Consider the following 18880-nt stretch of genomic DNA (forward strand, 5'->3'; position numbering starts at 1 on the left):
GATCAAAATTTTTTGATGCTTTTAGCAAGATTTTGAACACTTCATTTTGATATACAAGTAGTTAATCAGCAATTTTACATAATAAATAATTGTTGAATGAATCCGTATATGGGTAATAATAGTGTCCTGGGGTACCGCTTAAAGTTTTTGACAATTAATTTCCATTGGTATGGACACTTCATTACACATGGCACGTATTATGCTGTATTCGTAAGTAACATTTCAGTATTTGTAGGTAAGAATTAGACTTTTGGTGGATATCGCAATCAAAACTTCATTTTATAAAGCACTTTGAATGTATTATTTTCTTCATGTGCGTTTATTGATACTTGAGACCCTATCATGTATTAATAATGTCGGGTCACAGCGGTTGAAAGAGGATTGAAGTAAGAAACAAAGGCACTAAAGTGACTTTAATTTGCTTAATTGCACACAAATCGCTTAAAACCGTTATTGCAGACTTGTGAAGTCCATCTTGGAGTCAGTTACGTCTTGTGGCCTTTCGTTTGAGGGCAACTACAATTAGCTTTATACCAGGGTCCATCACTGTGTTGTCTAGATCATGAGACAATGAGAACAGTCGTTTTTTCCATGGTATTCGTAGGTAACCTTAGCGAAAACGTCAAAAGTTACCTTCGAATAAATCAATTTGGACACAAATTACTCAGAAACCAGAAGGTCGGTAAACATTTAAAATGAAGCACACATGATAGTTGACAAATCCAAGTATTTATCCTCTTCTAATCTTCTTCGAATCTGATTTTTCTTTCAAATGAGCAGAACGTCGTCTATTTCAGTACATATTTTTCAACAAGTAAGCCGTATTCAGTTTTGCATGTTGGGCATGTTTGTGAATTCGCAAATTTCATTGACATATGATTTGATAGCAAACATACAGGCCTTCGTTATGTACCAATATGGGCATTGGCATGAATGGCGGTGTTTCACAATACTGTCATGATGTCAAATTGTATTCGTAGGTAACATTCGGTTACCGAAATTTACCTACGAATACTTGCTTTTATTGTTGACATCTCAGAAATATTTAAACGCAGGCTATTAAAACTTGGTAGAAATAAAGAGTGTATTACTCCTGCACCTATTGCTTAACTATTGTTTACTATTCTCTCAGTTTGTGGAAATGACACAGCTTTTAACATGTATTCGGAGGTAATGCATATTTTTTACCAAACCTACCTTTGTGCCATTTATAATTTCTGGCAGCTAAACACAATAACAAAGATGTCCGAATGCAATGCATTTCACTATTGGGCATATCAAAGCTTGTATCAATTGCGCATTTATTAGTGATTTCCATTTTTAAAGATATATCTAGTGCTATGAAAAATTGTATTCGTAGGTAATGTAAAAAAATACCACTCAAAAAATTATCACAAAAAATTCATAATTATGTACAAATATGTGAAAAATTGAACAGGCAATCTTTGAATACACACCTTTCAGGAAATTAATTTAGATTCAATCCATTGACTTCTTTTCATAACTGATTTAGATGTTTTTAAAAATAGGCTACTTTAAGAAATATTTTGAAAAAATGGGTAAAAATAGCATGTTTTGGGGTCTCTGGGTCTAAGTTCTTCACAGAAGGGGGTCTTATTATATATGGCGCGAAGCGTATGATCAAGGCGAATAAACACAATACAAAAACTAATGCCAATTGATTAATACTTTTAAGTTATGGCCCTGAACATGCCGTGTACACTTTTCGTTGGATTCGACCACCTATGTGAGTGCCCCTGTGTTGTGTGCATACATGTAGTTAACAATAACTGCATGATGATGTATGCAGGGCGTGTGGATTCCAAATGACTACAGAACATTCATTGGACGAAGGCGTCGTATTTAGCGTTAGGTTTGGACATTTAATTATTATTATTATTATTATTTTGCAGGGAACATGACCACCCGTAAGCTGGGTGGAAAATAAAGAAAATAATTAAATTTCCAAACCTAACGCTAAATACGACGCCTCCGCCTAATGCAATTTTGTCACTGTTCGATGGGTCAATTTAGGCTGAATCTTTCGTCGTCTACCACTACGCACGTTATTTGTGACAAAAACGCTGACGAATGATGGCGTCAGTCTATAGGCTGCAACCCGCCCGCTATAGTTAGTCCCTGATTAAATGTGTCTGTATCCAACAGTGAATCCTTTGCGTCCCGTCCTACCATCTGATGTAAAGCGTAATACTGCACGGTTTGATAAAGAGATGTAACTACCTGGCGGTTTCTCACTTCCACATAACCTGTTATTATAGTAAAAGAAATAAGACAAATCAAAATAAAAACGCACTCAGAGCTTACAATGTTGGTCATGATTCGGTCATACACCATTCGGTCATACACCATTCGGTCATACGCCATTTGGTCATATCCCCATGTTTCGGTAACTGCAATTTTTCCAATATCCATATATAATGCTAAGAGTTGTAGGCTATATTTAATTTTTAAGCCCCGGAGATTTCGACCTCACCCAGTATCAAAAATAATGTCACCCATTTTTTAGGGCGCACATCACTAAATAAACGTCATATTGATACACAAGTAAAATACAAGAAACTAAGTTTGTTTTTATACCCCATGTGTCAATATTTTGACAGTTCCGACTGGATTTCCGTAAACATGAAAGTATGAAGTGCAAATTAAATTTATAAGAAGATTGGTTTTTTGAAACAAATTGAGACAAACTTTTGAGTTAAGGGCACCTGAACAGCGCCACCCATATCATCAGCTTGCACGAATTTAATTATAATAAACAATCATGGCCAATCATCTTGCTCCCAAGAGACACCGACTTATTTGCAGGACTGTATGCTTACCGGAACTATCAAGGGTAACACCAAATGTGGAAGAATTTAGTGGTGTGCTGCCTTTACCCCTTAATTTCCCCCCAGTTTCCCTCATTCTTCAGGCCCTGCCCTCTATCGGGGGCTCATTTATGAAGCTTAATTGTTATTGTTTGGGAGCAATATTGTTTCTTAGTAGCCCTAGACCTGAGACGAATATACCTCGTCTCAGCCCTAGACTAGACAGACAGACAGGCAGTCAGACAGACAACAAAATATGCAAATGAACTTACGTCATCGGTATTTGCTCGTTTCCCAGTTGTAACGTTATTTTATCGTATTGACAAACATCATCGTCTTCGATGTCAAATTGGTTAAATCGCAGTCGAATTCGCTTGCCAGTATTTGCCTATTATAAAATATCATACAAAATTAAAATTAAAATCAATAATTATACATATTTACATTGTCATGAGTTCTGCAGAGTGGCGAATCGTAATCGACTTGTTTATGATATTTTTAGAAAAATTAGTTGAAAGAAGACGTCTAACGACGTCATGCACGGCGTTTACTAGGGTTGCACGACTAAGTCAGTCGCCAATAATCGTAGTCGCGGCTATTAGCGATAGTCGCGACTTTCGACTATGACTTGGTAATACATTAGTCGAATAATGATGACTATCTAATGTATCCCAAAGATAAATAAGACAACTATAATAATACAAACTTATACATAAAGTCTGGCTAATTTTACACGAACTGGTCGTTACATCTGTATAAATGTTGCTGATATTGAGAATGGAAGCTTGATTACAATATTGACAAAGAAAGCTGTTAGTGTACAGATTTTAAAACTTATGCGGACTCACTTGCATTCACTGTTCGTATTGTAAGTACCAGAGGAAATAAAAGCAAGTTTTGTAATGTCTTTTTCGTCAATACATTGCGTCATTTATTCTATTAAAAACATTATAAATATGCTCTGATGGAGCTCATCAGATGACTAGCGCATACCATTACACCAGTGTCTACCCCTTGTAAAAATGAAAACACGATTTAAGATAAATAGCGCCATCAGTGTTTACCTGTTCTTAAAAATGACGTAGTTTTGCATGCTATCAAGCAACCGCGCACCGTGAGTCTCGCAAACCAGAGGTCAGAGAAGATATGATTTAATCAGTTGAGCTGTTTTCAATGAGTGTTATCTTGGTTTAATAGCTTTTAATGGGGTTTAAGTCCTGCAAAGGTCGTGGTGAATTCTACTGTAGACATGACTGCATCATGACCGACTGTTTGCCGCACCATGCGAGATAAAACGATGTACAGAATTTGAAATACTTGTCCCATGCGACCAAATGAATATAATGTTGATAAAAGTTAAAGCATGTTGAGGTCTTATACTTACCTCAAATGTCCATATGCAGTCCAAATTGTCGCCGTAATTTTCGGGATAGTTGGGGCTCTTTATTGTACCTCTTTGTGCTGTGATAACGCCACCACATGGCTCTGTATTTTAAAAATAAATTTGGTAAAATAGTTTATGATGCAATTTGAAAAACAGCTTATAATATTGGTACATCGGGCTCCTGTCGTAGATATATGGTTTTGTGTGCGTGCAGGGGTGACCGAGCGCTACGCTTGCATGTCGCATTTGGGGGTTAAACATGTTAAATGGGTATCACCAGTGTTGCTCTTTTAGGATAAGGGTCTGTGTCTTGACGAAAGCTTGGCATTTTGATACGTGTCCGATGGCACTTTGTATCTTGAATACCCGTCCTAAAAGTATATCAGGCATGCAAGCCCGTAGCCAAGATTTTTCTTGGAGGGAGGGTGGGGGGAGAATTGTTTTCAAGAAAATCTTCATATCGGCCTATAGCAGACCTTTGCCAACTTAACAAATCTTTGGAGCCTATTATTATAAACAGATTTCACAAAAAGTTCATGATTTGTGGCATATTTATCTATAAATGTTGACATTTTTTGCACACTTTTAAAAAAAAAAGCAAATCATTATAAATTATAGTAGTATCATACCTGGTTCAGGTTCACCACCACTGACAGAGTACTCGGCTTTAAAACCACCACGGTGAACGTTGCCATCAGAGTGGAATCTAATCATGACTCTGGTACTACCGTCTGCAACGATTGGATCGAGCGATCTGGTGCCGCAATACCTGGAGGGATTTCCATGATATAGCAAATGAAATTTGAAACGTTTTACTCATACAATTAATGACATCATAATATGATATTTTGATTTAAATATTGACAGCACAAGGACTCTACGAAGGGGCATGGTAACATCACTGTAAACAGACAAACAGAATAGACAAACCAACTCACTTTGTTCCTCTCCAAGAGTTCCCTGCGGCACTTCTTACGGTGATGAGGATGTAATCGTAAGAGCATTGGTTTTCGGGCTCTATATCCATGTATGTTACAGTCACTGTGATGGTCTCATCAACTTTACACTGCAAAATGACGATAAATAATGATTTGGGTTTTAACAGTTCATTATTTATTTTCGATCAACATACGTCACCTTTATAACTTACGTGTAATCGCTTCAAACGTCGACGTCTGAATCCGTACTCAATCGACAGGACGTTTTCCGCCATTTTGGTTTGTGTGTATGGAATTTAACCTAGCAACTGCGGACTTTATATTTCACTTTAATACGATAGAGGAAATACTTAAAAATATAATTATATAGACATGTGATTGCGGTCGTTTGCCGAATTCTGGAATTGAGGACGCCCCCCATTGGAGAGTGGTCCACAGTTTAAATGTGAGATGTGAGTGTGGCAAACGCCCACGCACCCCCACACAAATCCGCAAATAATATAACTGTAACTCTGCAAGCCAGTGGCGCACAGCGACAACGCCTGGTAAATAAATTTAATTATATCGTAGCCTACAGGCAGGGAAACTAAATCAATACACACGTAACTCCTATGCACGCCGATACACTTGTATTGGTTTTCAGACGATAGATCTTCAAAAAAACAAAAAAAAAAAACAATTGTAAGGCTTGCACTTGAATATATGTGTTGAAAGAACATGACAGTCATAAGCGTGCGTATTGACAAACAACCGTGCGTTTTGAAATCAAAAACTGACAAAAATTCGGATTTTATATGTACATAATAAAAAAAAAATGACTGCTGCCCTCATTCGTCAACACTGCGGGGTTACCCATAACGGTACAATAGTGCAGTGTAGACCACTGGTAGAGGTAGTCTAAAGCAGATGACGTACAGTTGCTGTGGCCTGTGTACCCTAATCGGGCCCGGTGCCCTCCCCCATCATGGTCGATGCCCCTATGATGACTAGGTGATTAGCACATTCTAAACCTCCCAATTTTTGGATTTCCCGGACGAGTTTTACTTACATCTATAGTCCATTCACAATCTCGATTGGCGGTGTAAGGAGACGGCCAGTTGGGCGACGTAATTTCACCGGATTTTTCAGTAAGGGCGCCACCACATTCTGTTTAAAATGACAAGCGATTATTAGAGATGATATAGGCCTACATATATATAAACATAATTTACTTATATCAGCGGAATGATATTGCCATACTGTGAACCAGAAGTAGTTTTTCATATACATTACACTCGTGCAAATCATATTAAAGTTACCGTATTTGACAGACTACTAGTATGTTAAAGCTATGGAGCCATTTCAACAGCATCCAATTAGCGAAAAAAAAGAAGAAAAGAATAACTTTGCACAGTGGTCAAGTTTAAAGTTACTCAAAGTTGCTCAAAACCCATACCATCGTCATCCTGTGGCCACAAGTCTGCCTTTACGGGATCCGGGAAGACAAAATCTGATATTTAAAATGAAGGTATGATTAAAAGTACAGACCTGCGTTACAAACTTTAATTATCCCGCAAGCGAGACTGCCGAATTCGGAACTCGTTATAGGACAACATAGCAGCCGACGCTCGGGTAGCCATATACTCAACGAATTATTTGAAATGTTTTGTGAAATAAGAATAAGCGATGGGAAATGTTTTCAACGCAAGTCTCCACATACACAAATCACAGCCAGTGCAAAAATTTACTGACCATCCAGCTTTTGAACCCTGGACCTTTGGATCACCTGACTTATGCTCTACCAAATGAGCAAATGAGTCGGATGGAGCTAATGAGTTGGATGGAGAAGAGCAGTGATGTTATAATCTATATGCCTTCAGGTCAACATCGTCTTCTACCATCTTCATCGATGCGGTGATCCGAAGGTCCCAGGTTCAAATTTGTGATGGTCAGTGATTTTTTCACTGGCTGTCATTTATGTACGTGGTATATTTGGTGTTATATTAAAGGGGTGGAATCAAAACTCGACCAGGCGATTGACCGGCGCGCGGTTACCGGCGGTTGAACCGCGTTCTATTGTTTAGAATAATAGAAACCGGTTCCAACCGGATGGAACCAGCGGTCGAGTTTCATCCTTAACCAAATTGGCATATTTATGCCTGAGTATACTACGTTCTCACCTGCAGGTTGGCTTCCAGGACTTCCAGCATCGCCTCCTCCTCCACCTGTACCGGCTCCACCTCCCCCATTGCCAGGGTTTCCTGCAGCTGGAGGGGCAGGTGTCACTACTGGTGCAGCTGGAGGGAGTGGATCAGGCGCCATGCCTGGTTCAGCTGGAAATATACAAACAATATTTTAGTAACAAATTAGTGACAGTTAGAAATTGTTGCAATGAAAGCAAAAGTAAAAACGAATAACAATTTGTCAGAAAGACAAATGAATCACGATTTGTCTTCCAATCTGCAGCTGATACTTACCACATAATCGGCCCTGTAAGCAAGAAGTGTATCCAGCTGGACATCGACTGCATGCTCGGCCCGGGATATACGGCTTCTCTCCAATGTAATTGCCTCTGCATGACAAGATTAGATACAGAAAATGTAATCATAAAATAATCCCGACAAACCCTTTTCAGCTAATACCTCGTCAGTCAGACGCAGCAGATGTATGGCCTATACTCTCCTGGAGCATTAAAATAATGCTCATGGAGCTAAAATAGTGCTCCTGAGGCACCAAAATAGTGCTCTTGGAGCATTAAATAGTGCTCCTGGAGCAATAAAGTTGTAGCGTTCCTTGAGCACTTTGTGTTGACGATAATTCAATTAATCTACTGTTTGCGTATAACACAATCGACGAATCAGCATGTTCGGTTGGAAAAAAAGGCCTAATGCAATTATTGTTTCGGGACAATTATTTACATGATTTATGAACAGTCTGTTTCGACTATATTTATAAATACGTATTTAGGCCTATAAATAAATACGCACGTGACCACTTCCGCGCAGCCATAACAGATTGTAGAGAGTAAGTCTCGAAGTGACCTTCTACATAGCGGGTGGTCTTATTGTACATGTAAATAAGGCGGTAAACAACAGTGGCGTAGATTTCTTTTTGACATTGGGGGGGATGGTGTTGAAAAATATTCTTGAAGAATAGTGAATCCAGCACCTTTTGGCGACAGAATAAGCTGATGTTACAAATGCGCGCGAAGCGCGCGAAAAATTTTGCTATTTTGAAGCTAAACTGATGAAATATGGTGCAAAAGTGGAATAAATGGGCGCGAAGCGCGCGAAAATTTGCACTTTTGGGGCTAAAATGGGCAAATATGAGATAAATTTGGTCAGAAACCTATATTCAGGCATCAATATTGGGGGATGATTGTATGGAGCATCCCCCCCTGGCAAAATATTAGGGGGGGGGGGATAAATCCCCCCCATCCCCCCGGGATCTACGCATATGGTAAACAACGCGAGACTGTGCAGCAAAACTGTCTATTTTAGTATTTTATTCAACTTTGGGATTATTGTAAACGTTTCAGTCGATAAATATGTTTTTCCGTCGGTAAATACTTTCAAAAGTTGTTTTTGATAGCATTACAAATTCGGAATACCACCATGTGTAATAATTTTGTTATTCAATATTAATACATTCATTCTTCAGTAGCGAAGTCAAACAAACCCTTTTCCTCCCACCAACTTTCCACCATTCCATTATACTGGCCATCCACTGCCTGTCCCGGCCCAAATGTTCTGGCCTACCCACTAGAACTTAAATTGGATGATATTTATCTAAAGAATTCCTATCCGTTTCAATGGATGAGGATTTGTTTACGCTTGCAGGTCTTGGTATGTCGTGCCCATGGGTCACGTGCGTATTTAGGTCCATAAATACGTATTTATAAATATAGTCGAAGGTAGCTGACGAACTCAGAAGGCTCTACAGAATACGGTACAAATGCATGCATCTAAAATGATACAGACTTGACCACTGTAGACCGGTCGGTCTAAATGGCGCAAACGTCTTCATCAAAATTAAACACTCTCCCAGACCTTTATTAACGTATAATTTATAATCACATTGGTGGATTCTTATTGTCCTTTCTGATGTCCGCTTACCCTTCCCCATAGTTGCAAACGAGAATAGTTGCCGAGTTCCAGCCAAGTCCTTGTAATGGCGAGCAGGTTTGTACTGCACATCCGACGTGAGTAGTAGTGGCCCAAGCAAGCTGAAAAATGATAAATTAGTGCGATAACCCTTTTAATTTGAGGAAACGTACGTTATGCATGCATGTGAAAACATAAACCCACAAAAAGTAAAATGTATTTATTCAGTGATAAGTAAGCTAAGGTAGGCCTACATTGCCCCCTTCCAGCCGTTGATGGCGTTTTGGCTCGGATAATACCAATGATCAGGCTGGAATTAGCGAAGCCAGGCTACACAATCGTCTTCGCTTTCAATTTTCAGGCTACACAAGCGTCCTCGATTTCAGTTTTCCGCTTCGCTAATTCCGGCCTGATTGGAGTTTGCCGAGCCAAAACACCAGCAACGGCTGGGATATGGCCAATTAAGAAACCAATAAAGAGTGGGATATACATGGTTACCAGTCCCGTCTGACCCCTGTTCTGACCCCTGTTTAATTCAAGATAATTCGTGTGTAACACGATTTTAACAAACAGACGAATAGAAATTCGTCACTATGCAAAGTTCAAGACGATTGTTATCAAAGATTCAATTTTATCTGCAGTGCAGTATCAAGCATCTTACCTGTGTATAATGTCCGCACACGCCAGAGCATTCATCAGTTGCAAAGTTATACAGATCCTTTTCCTCCCACCAACTTTCCACCATTCCATATACTGGCCATCCACTGCCTGTCCCGGCCCAAATGTTCTGGCCAACCCAGTAGAACGGCGAAATATTATCGGGGTTGCCGTGAGAAAAAGAACATCGATCCGCCCAACCCTGGGCCATGTCGGCTAGCTCATTTGACCATTTCTATATAAATTAATAATAATCATGATAATAATGATGAGGGGATATTTTGATGTGGCCTGAGTAATTTAATTTGATGATTTAAATTTGTTTATAATTTAAAACAATGTCATGAGAGATATGAGACAAGGGGAAAACCTGTTGAAGTAATCATGCAAAAGCAAAAATTTGTTTGTTATGTAGTACTATTTGCGAAACCCCTTTTGTCATATAATCACCGTAAACGAAGTCAGGACTGTTTATGGATGCATCTGTCAATAAAGTGGAGCAGTGCAGAAAGAAGCATGTTTCCTGGAGAAAGAGAGTGATTGGTGACAGAAGCATCATTTTTGGAGCTCGCCGGCCATCTGTGCAAAGAGTATTTGGAGAAAGCAGCACCATTTCTGCGCGAGGATATTTTATACGCAGAGGATATATAAATGCATCTGTACAGTGGACTTCGCTGAACAGTGACTTTTTGCAGGACAAGTGAACAAGGATTTCTTCGAGGGGGGGTCAATTTTGGTGTGGGTAGGGATGTTCGGCTGGGATTCCGAAAAACTATTCGACTTTAAACCAAATCTGACGAAAAACAGACCCGAAATTATAACCGATTTTTTGAAATAATGTGCACTTTTTCGAGATTATTTTTCTTAAACCCAATTTTCATGAAATTGAACGCCATAGATAAAGAAAAGTGGCTGAAATGCATCCCGAGTTTTAATTTAATGGCTAAAAATGCACCCCGAATCTGCCGCCCATCCCCGTATCCTCATTTGCCTAAGAACCCCTGGGCATTTTGTCAACAATCATTTGTCAGAAGATAAAAAGAGGAATTGAATAACGAATACTTGTTGCATTGAATATTCGACGTTTAAATGATGGAAAATGAATCGTCCCTAACAGAAGTAAACAACGCCTCTAAAAATTAACGGTTCTAAATAGAACCCTTTTTGTCCTCTCAAGAGAGTGCTCCCTCTTGAACCTCTAAAAAAGTTCTTTAATTTTGGAGAATCCTTAAAGGTTCTCTAAAGAACCGAAAACGGTTCGGTATCACATTTTTAGTGCCATTTTCGACGGGTTTGGAACCATTTTTGGTTCTTTTTAGAACCTCTAAGGGTTCTCCTGAGAGGACAACTTTAGAACTTCTAACCTTTATTTCTTACAGTGGGGGTATACATAGGCCCACTTCTGTGTGATACCCTGCAAATTACGTACTAACGATTCGTATAATATCAACTATTATTTAGCTATATATATTTTTATATCCGGAATCGTGTTATTCTTTGAATCTATTCCAATTCTATTAAAGTTCTGGATACTTAAGAGATGACGTCATTATGTCTTTAAAAATAGTGTTCCAGGAGTTCTATAAGCTACACATTTAATATACTGCTATTGCTATAGTTCTCGGAAATTGCAAGCTGTTGCAAGAACCACTAAGTATTTTTTGTGGCCTTTTTTGTTACTTACCTTATATTTGTAGAACTATAAGTTTCTATAATTATACAGGACAACTTAAGAACCTCGTGTTAGGTTCTACGTGGAATTTTTTAGCCCCTCTAAAAATTATTATAAACATATATTTTCTTTTTCTTGTTTGTTTGAGTAATTAATACGATCGAGCGCTGATCTTATCCGGGGTGGGGGGCACTCGACTTTGGAAGTGACGGGGATGTGCAAACAGCAGTTCGAAACTAGGGGTCTTTCGGTGAGAGCCTAGACACCATAACAGGGGGAAGGTCAGTGAGAAGGCCCCCTCAAAAAGGGGTCTTCTGTGAGACCGGAGAAAATCTGACCAAAAAAGGGGGTCAATCAGTGAGACTGGGAAAAGTTGGGTCAAGATATAAAAGTTCATACAAAATTTTTAAAAATCTGAAAATTTGAAAAAAATGGGGTCATTTAGATTATCAGAAAATTTTCCAAAAGTTTTGAAAAAGGGGGTCTTTTGGTGACAGGAAAACAAAAAAAAGGGGGTCATTGGGTGTGCGGGAGTTCAGTAAAACAAAAAAGGGGGTCATTGGGTGAGAGGTATAGTTGAAAATGGGGGTCAATGTGGCCACACATCCCCATCACCCACTTTAGTGAGTACCCCCGATCTCATCATTCTAATCAGTTAATTCATTCCGTACTAACTTATTAGATCATCTTTCAGTCGAACCTGTTGATAATAAGTACTTCCTGCTTCACTAGCTGTTGACTTCATTTTGTTATGTCCATGACTCCCGTGTTAAGTAAGATTTGCACTTTATTACTTAAGTGATAGATTAACGGGTTTGTTTAGATGTGTTCATGTTGAAAAGTTTTCTGGCTGCAAATGAATTTTACAGAAATCAGAAAAAATAATGAACCCAATAACATTTTATGAAGTATATAAAGGAAATTGCAACGTTTGCACAGTATTTTGTGGGACCTGAGAGTACACCAGACACATCAAATTGCATTCTGAATACGAGGAATCTTCTGATATCAAATAATTTTATGGCAAATTTAAAAATTGATTGTTTTAAAAATAGTTTTGATATTTAACAGTCATCGAAGTAAACTTGATAAATCTAATGATATGTACTTAGAGTGTATGTAGCTGGGAGGAAAAGCCGTCCATCAATTGAAAATGTCGTCCTTTCGTATTGAAGATACCGTAGAATTCCGTCTAGAAGCATAATGTCTCTCAACGAGGGCTTTTTTAACGAAGGATATGAAAGGCCAATACCCTTCTCAAAAACATTGCAATAGATTGATCTTACAAATATACATGTTTATACAGCCGCCTTTATCAGTAATATAGTTGTTCAAACTCCAAATAACGTTTTTGTTGAGAGTGTCTGCCCCTTGTCTCTTGTGTCAAAAAAACCTCGTTTAGAGGCATATATATGCTTGTAGACGTAATTTTACGGTATACATTTTGTATATTTTCAATACGAAAGATCAACATTTTCACGAATTATTTGATATCATCAGGACATTCCTCGTATTCAGAATGCAATTTGGTGTATCTGGTGTGCTCTCATGTCCCACAAAATAATTATACTGTGCAAACGTTGTAATCCGATCCCTTAAGCCCAATAATATTATTAAAACGAAACTTTTGAACGAAAAGATATGTTCACGTGACGGAAATGACATGGATATATCAAGCCTTTGGGATCTCTTTTACAGAGTCCATCTCTTCCATAGATCCAACATGTGTCCTCAAACCCCAACAGTGCAAATATCGCTATGCCCCCTCGGACCCGCTTTAATTCGCTGGCGAAGTGATGTAATAATCAGATTAACTACCATAGCAATGGGGTAAAACAATGTTTGAATATACTGCACTTCACTAGTACGTTCAAGCGGTACCTCTGCATTGAACCATATCATGCTGATCACTCGCACCTGTAAGATTAGTATCTTTGAAAAGAACGGTATTGTATTCAATCTATGATTGCAGACATGCACAGGTGATGAGTGCAACCTGCTTGTAGCCTCAGTGCTGTGCGATATATTTAAAAATGGTTTTACCCTATTGCTATGGTAGTTAATCCGATTTTTACATCAATTCGCCAGCGAATTGAATACTTACCACCTTCACCATATTGGAAGCTACGGGATTCGAAACCATAGATCGGAACTCGTTATGAGCGTGAAGCAGAATCGATTTCTCCGATTCGGGTAAACGGTTTCTACCCGAAATCGACGATGTCACCGACGCCGTCCGCACAGCACTACTCATCTTCAACTTAAATAACTCCTGTTCTTTTGTTGATATCGGTGGTGCGTTGGGTAATGGGCCGGTTACGAAAAACTGCGGCTTCCGAACTTTCGGTTTCGTTGCGGGTGGTTCTGACAGTCCTACTTCCCCAGCGGGCGGTTGCTGCACACCATCCCCACTGCCTTTTCCTGTTGCCTCTCCTCCACCACCTCCGTCTTGATTTTGCCCGGCCTCATTACGATTTGGTCGTGGTCTTTTGTTGCCGCGTTGTTTTGGGATGCAATTGCAGCAGCCAAAAATCAGAAAGAGAACGACAATAACTTTTCCGAGCATCATGTTGAAGACTGAGCTGCGCCTTATAAAGAATGTCGGCAGATGATCACGGTAGGTACACTACACGGCATTTAAAATGTATTTTTATGACTAATTCACGCCTACACGAAAAATAAGCGTTAAAGAAAATTGTAGGCTACTGCAATTTATTAGTCCTTTGATGCCAAGAAAGCCTCCCCCTGAAACACTTGTATATTGTATTTGATATTCAAACGATCAAATTTTAAAGCTAGATAAGTCAGTAGATAAATAAGCCATTTTTGTTCAATTAACCATTTATGACTGTGTATTTTTGTGATGCAAAATAAATATTGAAATAAATCCACAATTTTGTCGCTAAAGCTTGGGGTTTTCAAAAGACATGTTTTGTTTGTTATCATGACACATGCAAAGTGTTAATTGAATTTATTCAATCTCTGCCAAATTAATCACTTAATTGCCTTCATTGAAGACTTGGATTGACACATGACGCAATGAATGGTTCCGGTAAAAGAATACAGACCCTAGAACAGTAAAACTAGTTAAATGTCCTCGTAACAGTGCAGTTGCTTCTAAACCTTTACATTTGATGTATACTGTACATTAGTCTGAATCCTTCCGAGGCCTCGTATTGTGGAGCCATTTTACCCCCAGCATTTTTACCAACCCCCCGCATGGCCAGCAAACACAAAACGTTTCACAAAAAACGTTTAAATGTCGGGTTACATAAAGGGTGTAAAACACTTTAATAACATTTAAAAACATTTTTGAAAACCTGATGCAAAACATTCTAACATATGTTTATACCGTATTTAAGGGATGGGGTATGAACGTTTGGACAGTATTTATTGTGAGACATTAAAGCACGTCAGACATATCGAATTGCATTCTGAATACGAAGAATGTCCTTCTGATATCAAATTATTTTGATTTTTTGAAATTCGCAATGTAATACACATTTTATGGTAAATGATTAAAAATTGATGTTTTTGATATTTAGCAGTACTCGAAGTAAACTTTATACAAATCTGATGATTTATACTTAAAGTGTATGTAGGTGGGATGAAAAGCCGACGATCAATTGAAAATGTTGACCTTTCGTATTGACGATATGGATTTTTTTCCCCAAAACACAAAAAAAAAATTAGGTCTTTTGGGAAAAAAATCCATATCTGCAATATGAAAGGTCAAAATTTGTAATTGATCGTCGGCTTTTCCTCCCAGCTACATACATTTTAAAAATATGTGACGTGTCGTCATGTCAAAAGGAGACACTTTTGGGCAGGTTATGAATTTTGAGTTTTTTACATATCTTAAATATAGAGATATTTTGCTCCACAACGCCGTTTACCCCAATGAAATCGGACATTCCTAAGCGAAGATATTGAGTTCGAAAGTTATGGTATTATAAAATTGGAAATTGAGATATCGGCCTTTAAAAATATTATTGACACTGTTGAGAGTAGGAATTAACTTGAAAAATGTCTCAAAAACTACAAGATGCCAGTTATATTCCGGTCTGAAACTATCAGACAATATTTTTAGCATTAATAACATCGCAAATTTGCAACAAACCCAAATTGTGAAAAAATCACCCACCGGCAGATTTTTGGCTATTTCTCCATTTATGATCCTGCCCAAAAGTGTCTCCTTTTGACATGACACGTCACATATATCATTAGATTTTTAAAATTTACTTCGAGGACTGTTATATATCAAAAATTTGAAAAACATCAAATTTTAATAATTTGTCATAAAATTTGTATTATATTGTGAATTTCAAAAGATTAAAATTATTTGATGTATCAGAAAGACATGCTTCGTATTCAGAATGCAATTCGATACGTCTGAGGTGCTCTCATGTCCCACAAAAAATACTGTCGAAACGCTCATTCCAGATCCCTTAAAGTATTGAATTAATCTTTTAAATAAAGACATTTTCCACGGAACGCCAGAATTACACGTATATAACTTTGCATGTGGGCGATTCCGCGGTAACACGCGTTATACGTTTTAACACCTTTTCTGTCTGGCTGTAGACTAATCGAATTTAGTGTTAATTTTTTGTATTTTAATATATACCTAAAACACAAGCTATATCCCCATGTTCACAAAAAATTAGGTCTTTTGGGGAAAAAAATCCATATCTTCAATATGAAAGGTCAAAATTTTCAATTGATCGTCGGCTTTTCCTCCCAGCTTCATACACTTTAAGAATATATCATTAGATTTATAAAATTTACATCGAGGACTGTTATATCAAAAATGTGAAAAATATCAAATTTTAATAATTTGTCATAAAATTTGTATTATATCGTGAATTTCAAAAAATGAAAATTATTTGATATTAGAAAGACATTCTTCGTATTCAGAATGCAATTTGATATGTCTGATGTGCTCTCATGTCCCACAAAAAATACTGTCGAAACGCTCATTCCAGATCCCGTAAGGACTGGCAAAATATTTTGCACAAATATTTTACATTAGTTGTTGTAGGCCTAGTGCTTTTTCATAAAAAGAAAACGTTTTACAAACATTTTCATGACCTTTATCTTCGAGTATTATCTGTTCCCGACATGTTATTATAACCATTTTAATAAAATCAAAACGTGTTTATAATACGTTGATAACGTTTTAAGAACATTTTCGTGTTTTCTGGGTCACAATCCTTCACGTGGCCTTAATGCACAGCACAATTTCATGCGTATGGTTGTCCAATGACTAAAAGGATCCGACTTTGATATCTTGGCATTTTGTTGACAAATTATCAACATAAAATGATACATAGCATGCAAATTTGTTGGAACACTTCCCAGAGTTTGTTATGAAAATATTTCTACATGTTCATACGGTTACTGACTAAATAGTATCCCCTATGATGTGATGATGTAGGCTAGTCCTGCTTTAATAATCGGAGTACAGAATCCAGATCCAGAATCGGATAGCAACGTTTGCATAGTATTTTTGTGGGAACTAAGAGAACATCAGACACATCAAATGGTATCCTAAATACGAAGAATGTCCTTCTGATATCAAATAGGCATAATTTTGATTTTTTTTAAATTCACGATATATTACAAATTTTATGGCAAATTATTAATAATTGATATTTTTTTAATTTTTAATATTTAACATTCCTCGAATGTAACTTTATAAATCTAATGATGTGTACTTGAAGTGTATGAAGCTGTGAGGAAAAGCCGTCCATCATTTGAACATTTTGACGATTCGTATTGAAGATATACATTTTTCACAAAAAGATCAAAAAAATCAAAAGCGGCAGCATGTCATTTTGCAATCATTGTTTCACATATTTTTACACAACAGTTTATTCATGGGACACACTATCGAGTTATTTTAGTGGCCCACTTTGGTGACAGTTTGCATAAAATGACACAATTATGACCATAAGGCCAATGAAAATCGATTTTGAATTTCCCGTCACCCGCCCTCACTTTCTAAAAAATACCGATAAAAACTGATTATATTTGAAAAAAAAAATTATGAATATCCCTTTATTTTTTGTGGAAAAATCAAAATCAAAACATATAATACATTTTGCTGTCAACCTTGCAGATTCTTTTTAATATACTTTTGAAGCTCATGGGCTAAACATTCATCTTCAAGTGAGCACATTTTACATGCGTGTTGGTCATATAATGAAAGGCAGAAAAATAATGAATAATGAAAAAGTTACCTCACTTGTTTTCAGTGGCCTAAAGGGCTGTCAATATGAAGGCAAGGTAGATAGTCACAGAAAGAGAAAACTCCCCAGAAACTGAAAGATTGTTACAAAATACTCAATCCTAAATACAGAAACTATGTGTCTGAAATAGAAACAAAATAGTTTATGTCACTGAGCAAGGTCAAAATCAAAAGACAAAGTTCCATCTCCAGTTTAAAAGATTTATTCATTTCTTTTTAATGAATCTCTACATAAAACTCTTTATTGGGCATTGATCACTTTTTAACCAAAAACCAGGCATGAGAATATATTTCAATGAAAACAAAGGAAAATTCTGAAAAAAAGAGGAAAAAGTGCGTAAAATATGGCAAAAATGCTTAAAACGGGCTAAAAAGAAATAAAAATGCAGAAACTTGGAATTTGGCAGCAGCCATATTATTCCAGTTTAATTTGATAGCCACTGAATAAAAAACTGCAGTGCCCTTCTTAATATTATTATATAGATCTTATATGCCAAAGAAGCCAATTTGCATTTATATTTTCATAGGTCTTGCCGATATATCAAAACAAACGTTTTGTCCATTTTCCCTTCCCCGAGAAAAATCATGCGCATATGGGGTGGAAATGACATCTCTCAGATCAAGCCTGGATATCTCCTTTATAGAACCCATACACTTCCTCTTGTGTGTCAGCTTTATTTGTCTCAATATCTGAGTGCAAAAACCGTCAGGTTATGCTCCCATCTGACTCGCCTTAACAAAAAAAAATTTTAGCAGGACTAGATTTTAGCACCCGTCCATTAGCAAAAGGCAAAAACCAACAGTAAATGTCTAGGGCAAGTTGTAACGCCACAGGCACTTACTTGCCCGTGTGTCCAGTCGTTTAGGCTCATGTGGATTTCCCCAATATATCAAAATGGTTATCTCAGCACAAAATCAGATAAATAATTTCCCCTGCACAACACAAATCTAAAAGTGAATATGACTGCTGATAAATATCACTTAAATAAAATGACATAAAATGTGTATTAGTGTGTGTTTTATTCATGTTCACTAATTTCCATGAAAGTAATTTTGTGTGAGAAACAAT

General features: G+C 37.4%; 1 protein-coding gene across 1 annotated transcript; it reads right to left on the bottom strand.

Moving 5' to 3' along the window:
- Positions 1-1580: 1580 nt before the first annotated feature.
- LOC140152779 (uncharacterized) lies at positions 1581-14197 on the bottom strand. Its single transcript, XM_072175310.1, has 11 exons — positions 13666-14197; positions 9894-10124; positions 9245-9354; positions 7607-7701; positions 7310-7462; positions 6199-6296; positions 5151-5278; positions 4842-4981; positions 4213-4313; positions 3101-3216; positions 1581-2267 (listed from the first exon to the last, which is right to left on the bottom strand). Exons 1-11 carry the CDS (start codon positions 14128-14130, stop codon positions 2144-2146), a joined length of 1761 nt encoding a protein of 586 aa, XP_072031411.1. The 5' UTR covers positions 14131-14197; the 3' UTR covers positions 1581-2143.
- Positions 14198-18880: the final 4683 nt, after the last annotated feature.

The sequence above is a fragment of the Amphiura filiformis genome, chromosome 1 (genome assembly GCF_039555335.1).
Source record: "Amphiura filiformis chromosome 1, Afil_fr2py, whole genome shotgun sequence".
Lineage (NCBI taxonomy): Eukaryota > Metazoa > Echinodermata > Ophiuroidea > Amphilepidida > Amphiuridae > Amphiura > Amphiura filiformis.